At 53.0% G+C, this 5,464-nt stretch overlaps 1 protein-coding gene across 1 annotated transcript; it reads left to right on the top strand.

Annotated features, from left to right (window-relative positions):
• The first annotated feature begins 2,989 nt into the window (after nt 1-2,989).
• Nucleotides 2,990-3,653, top strand: LOC127339939 (LOB domain-containing protein 23-like). Its single transcript, XM_051365730.2, has 2 exons — nt 2,990-3,213; nt 3,315-3,653. Exons 1-2 carry the CDS (start codon nt 2,995-2,997, stop codon nt 3,651-3,653), a joined length of 558 nt encoding a protein of 185 aa, XP_051221690.1. The 5' UTR covers nt 2,990-2,994.
• Nucleotides 3,654-5,464: the final 1,811 nt, after the last annotated feature.

The following is a 5,464-nucleotide window of genomic DNA, read 5'->3' as shown; positions in this document are numbered from 1 at the left end:
CTGTGTGAGAATTGTTCTGTTTAATAATTTAAGTTATTGCCCGATAGTTCCTTTGGTATCGTGCGTAAACAAATGGGCCTAGATTCCCCGCCGTATAGTCAGAAAATTAAACAAGTCGCAAGCTTCCCAGGAGCTAGTGCGTACCGTCTATCCCCATTTCTTAATCTAGGTTGTCCCAATTCTCAGACTTCAGTGCCGTGTCAGTCTAGTGGAGTACTAGCGTGTTTATTAATCCCTCCATCATTGCCTAATCCCTCCTGTCATCAGCAGCATTTCCTGATCGCGATGGCCCATGTCTGTAGTACATTCACCTGCACCGTTTTGCTACTTAGTAGGAGTATTACTTTTGGGCAAACATATGATGATAGGCAAGCCGCAAGGCACCCATCCATGTTGTATTTTGGCAAATATGGCATTTCCCGACCACGGGGATCACAGGGGCTCGAATAGCGATGAAGCTCTCTTTTCAGGTTCGAGATGTTGATGACTGTACGGGCTACACTTATTTTTTTTTAAATCTAAAAAAGAAGAAGTTAGTACAGGCTGAAGACCTAAGAGCATCTCCAGTCGCGTCCCCCAAACCGTCCCCCAAACCGCGCCGGATCGAGCGTTTGGGGGACGTGTTTTGTTCGTGCCGCGTTTGGGGGACGTCGCTCCCCAGCCGCGTCCCCCAAACGCCGCCCCCAAATGAATATTTGTGCACGAAAATAAAGGTTTTCATTCAATTTTGATTATATATTACAAAGTTTGAATGAAAACGGCTAGATTTCATCTAAACCTAGACTACTGACCGCCCGGCGCCCCGCCCCGTCGTCGCCTCCCCTACGCCGCAGCTCCTCCTGCGCGCGCCTCCTCTCCTTGCGTTCGGCGGTGGCCAGACGGTGCCGCTCCCGCCGCGCGTCCTCCGCCGTCCCCTGCTGCGCCGCCTGGAGGGAGAGCTCGATGGCGCGACGAATATGCGCCTCTTCGAGGGCACGGGCGTCGTCCTGGAGCTTCTTCTCCGACTCGAAGGACTCGACGAGGGCGCGTTGCTGATCGGCCGTCTCATCCGGGTGCGGGGCGTCGTCGTCGGACCAGTCGAACTCGTCGTCGTCGTCGTCCTCCTCCACCTCGGTCTCCTCCGCCTCGGCCTCCTCCTCCATTGGCGCCTCCTCCTCCACATCTGTTGGCGCCTCCATCATCGCCGCCGCAAACGCGTCGGCCGCCGCCAATCGCTCCGCCCGCCTCCCCATAGCGCCGTAGCGCCGCCTCCCGCTGTCGACGCTCCTCCGCCGTCGCCTGCTGCTGGAGCTCGATCGACTCACGCCGCCGGCGCTCGATCGAAGTCACGCCGTTCACGGAACAGCGCCCTGCCGCTCATCGCGCTGGCGCCGGCGCTCGTCAGCCCATCGCTGCTCCATCTCCTCCCGGTACCGGCGCCGTCGCGCCTCTTGTCCCGTCGAGGCGTCGAACGCCGCAACGGTGTCGCACTGCTGCTCCTGCCACGCTGCTGCCGCCGCGGCCTCCTCAGCTGCGGAGGCAGGGGCGGAGAACGCCGCTAGATCCGCCGCCTGCTGCGCCTCACGCCGCTGGCGGGCCTCCTCCTTGAGTGCCGCACGCCGCTGCCGGCTCGTCAATGGAGGAGACGGCGGTGGAGGGAAGTGGCCATCGCCGGGGCGGTTCGCCATTGCCACTGGTGATGGAGGAGACGGCTGTGGAGCGACGAGGGCTGTGTTTGTTGCCGGCGGGGTGTGGTGGCTACCATTGATGAGCCGGGAGACCTTTTATAGACGCCGGCGTCGGGAAGAAAGCGCGGGAACAGACGAGAAGAGGCGGGAAGATCGCGCGGGAACGGGCGGTGGCGTGCGAACGCCGGCGACGCGTGGAGGCTGCGCAGCACCAACGAGACGTCTCGCCTGCCCCTCCATCGCCATTAAGGCAAAGATGCCGCTGCGCGCGAATAACTTCCGTCGCGAGGTAGGCGACGGTTAGGTTAAAATTAACTGTGCCGCTGACGCGTCGGCCCCGCGCCTCCTCGCCTCTCATTTCGTTGTGTCCGGCGTGCCCGGTGCGTCCCCTGTGGGACGGGGACGGGCTCGGGGCGCCGGACACCGTATAGGGGCGCGCCGGACAAAAAAGGGCTTTGGGGGACGCGGCTGGAACGCTTTTTTTGTCCGGTGCGCTCCAAATCCCTTTGGGGGACGGTTTGGGGGACGCGACTGGAGATGCTCTAAAAACCACAGTTTATGGTTTCCACGTTGTGGGTGGATGGCATTATTGGATATGGATGGGCTTAGGTTGCAAACCTGGTCCAATTTCATCCTATCCCTGCACTACACAAATAGGCCTTGCTGGGCCTGAATGTCCTTTCGGCTAGCTGTGGACTCTGCAATTCCTGCTACACGAATATGAATTGGTTTCGTCGATCAGTGTTCCAACTTCCAAGAGTCGGCAATGCAGCAAAGCTTTCAGAATTCAGGCACGGAACAGAAGACAAAGAACGTGTACCGTTCCAAATAAGCTGCCCCTACAGTGCATAGTTTGTGTTGTAATACACTGTTGGTCAGAAAGGAGTTATAAGTAATCCATGTCGTTTGAGCAAAGCGGAATGCAGCATATCCATATTCCTATTTTAACATGCCATTTCTCCGTATCTCAAACTATGCTGTGGCGATATTGGTACTGACGTAAGTTACATGCACATATATTCTTGCATTTGCGGACTTGCAGCAAAGCACCGATCTGCCACGGCGACGGCGACGGTGCAGGGTGGGCCAGCCTGCATGCAGAGGAGAGGAGCAATGGCGGCAGCTCTCCTGATATAATTGGCAACAACAATGCCGTTGAGGTTACCATGCTTACACGAACGTAGCCGTTGCTGTTGCCATTTCCAGCTCCCCATCATGCACCCGTGTATATAAGCATGCGCCCACAAGATCTCACCCCGAAATCTTCCAAAGATCCACGAAATCCCAGAAACTCACACGAAGATCTAACGCTAGATCATCATCGATCATGTCGGCGATGACCGGCAACAACGTGGACATGCAGCCGGAGGAAGACCAGCTGGAAGGCGGTGGCAACAGTCCGAAGCGGTGCGCGGCGTGCAAGTACCTGCGGCGGCGGTGCGCCCACGACTGCGTGCTCGCCCCCTACTTCCCGGCATCGCACCCCCACCGCTACGCTTGCGTGCACCGGGTCTTCGGCGCCAGCAACGTCGCCAGGCTGCTCCAGGTGCGTGCTAATCCGCCATAATATTGACAAAACTATCAGCTAGTTTAAGAGTTCGTGCCCCCATGGCTGAAGATTTACATCGGCGAGCTGTCATTTTGCAGAGCCTGCCGGTGGAGGAGAGAGGGCAGGCGGCGGAGTCGTTGGCCATGGAGGCGCAGTGGCGGGTGGGTGACCCGGTGTACGGATGCACCGGGATCATCAACCGGCTGCAGGAGGAGATCCTCGTCGCGCAGTGCGAGCTGGCCAGGACGCGGGCGCAGCTCGACATGGCCGCCGCGCAGATACAGCTCCAGCAGCAGGCTCCCGTTCCTCCTCCCCCGCCGCCGCGTTGGCCGCAGCCAGCCGGCAACCACCACCACCACGTCGCCGCCGTCGCGCAGAGGCAGGACGAGGCGCCGTTTCTTGACCCGGACGAGTTCCTCGATCTTGACGCATTTTGAACTTTGATCGATCGAGGAGTGCGTACAAAGGCGCATGCATGCTTGCTTGCTCTGATCGATGGTTGCATTGGGCGAGTTTTACCACAGAATTTAGTTAATGCCTGATGAACGAAATGAATAATGAAATGTTGCAATTTGTTTTCAGATCTTTAATGTTGCTTAGTTTAGTCTCTTGTAGTAACATTTAAGACGAATGTCATTTTTTGAATATATTTTCTCAGTTCATAAAAAGATATCGAAGATTTATCTGAGTTCTAAATTATCTATGAACCAAAGAGTATTTAGATACATCAAAATTTAGACAAACTTACGACATTTTTCTATGGACAGGGATAGTACTAAATCTGTCATCCATGCCAAAAAAAAGTTTAAGTTTAAAGTTGTATTTCAAGATCAAGACCATATCCGAGTTCTGTCACAGCATACCAAAATTGTCATACCTAACTAGGTATGGAGATGTCAACTACACTCGCCTAAAAATTATGGTATGGAGATGTAGGGCTTTTATTTGAACATGGGAGATGTAGGGGTCTGGTGGTGCTAAAGGTACATAAGATGTCACTACTAGGAAAAAAGGCTACAGGGGTAAGTTTATTGACAACGGACTCTTCTATGGGCACACGGTTGCTATTACTTGTCGCCTGTCCAAATATGGCACGTGATCGGTATAGCCATACTAGAAGCATTTCCCTGTCAGGGCCACGCGACTATTATGTGGGCCTCGGCTGCGCTGGGCTAAAAACTTATCTGCAGCGTGCCGCACCTGGGACATGCGGCTAGTATGTCCTGATCGACCACGTGTCAAGGTTGACGCACGCTGCCATTAGTTTTGGACCGGTGGGGCACCAAGTAGTGGAAGCGTTGTTCTGTTAGACACACTGCTATTATTTTGATTTAAGCAAATTTCTATCAACGCGTCGAGGCAGCCCCCCATGTCGACACAGTTTCCCACTATCTCTCCGCCAACGCCGCACGCTCGACCTCGCCGCCGATCGCGCCCAGCCGTTGAGCCGCCGCCCACGCCGTGCTCGACCTCGCCGCCGACCACATCCGCGCCCGACCGCCGACTGTCCCCGTGGCGCCCCAGCACCTCCCGATATGCCCTTAACGTGCTTGATGCATGAAAATGCTGGTGTGATAATGTTGATGTGTTGATGATTGATAGATACTGGTGTTGATGATTATGTGGTGTGTATGGATACGAGTTGCTGATGTTTTGCCGAAATGTTCATTAATTTCCATTTCGGCAAATTTCTGGCACTCCTTATGTCCCATTTTTAGCAAAGGTCGTGCCAAAATTTTCCGTTAATTTTACTGTTACTAACTATATGAATTTTAGCTTTAGCTCGTAGATGTCCAAAGACCACAACGTAAACATCATCATAGTGAGAAACAATACACTGTGAATATATAATTGACTCGATGCTTCAACATGTACACTAGTAGCAATGTATAACTTTGATATTGACAAACATTTTGTTTTTGTAGGTTCAGTTTTCTTAGAGCCATGGTCCATAACGTCAGAGTATTTATCGTCGACCCTCATATGGTTTCGCGACAGTCAATTGATTCAAACAAGGGCGTGGTTGAGAACTACAACACCAATGCGATGGATCTGACTTTTAAAGATAATAAGTTAATTATGTGGGTCTATAATAAAAGATAAAATATAGCTACTTATGCATCTTTTTTATCTGATTTGCTCGGATTTATGCAACTAACTTGTTTAAATTTTAGCTCTCATTGAATTCTTATTTGTATCTCACTTTTGGATGATAAAGTCTACTATTTCGATTCTTACCTTAGAAATT

The sequence above is a fragment of the Lolium perenne genome, chromosome 3 (assembly GCF_019359855.2).
Source record: "Lolium perenne isolate Kyuss_39 chromosome 3, Kyuss_2.0, whole genome shotgun sequence".
Lineage (NCBI taxonomy): Eukaryota > Viridiplantae > Streptophyta > Magnoliopsida > Poales > Poaceae > Lolium > Lolium perenne.
The sequence above is the reverse complement of the archived record's forward strand: the minus strand, read 5'-3'. Positions and strand labels throughout refer to the sequence as shown.

Coding starts and splice junctions, on each gene's coding strand:
- LOC127339939 (XM_051365730.2), top strand. CDS start 2,995: ATGTCGGCGATGACCGGCAACAACGTGGACATGCAGCCGGAGGAAGAC. Junction 3,214..3,314: donor ACGTCGCCAGGCTGCTCCAG/GTGCGTGCTAAT, acceptor GTCATTTTGCAG/AGCCTGCCGGTGGAGGAGAG.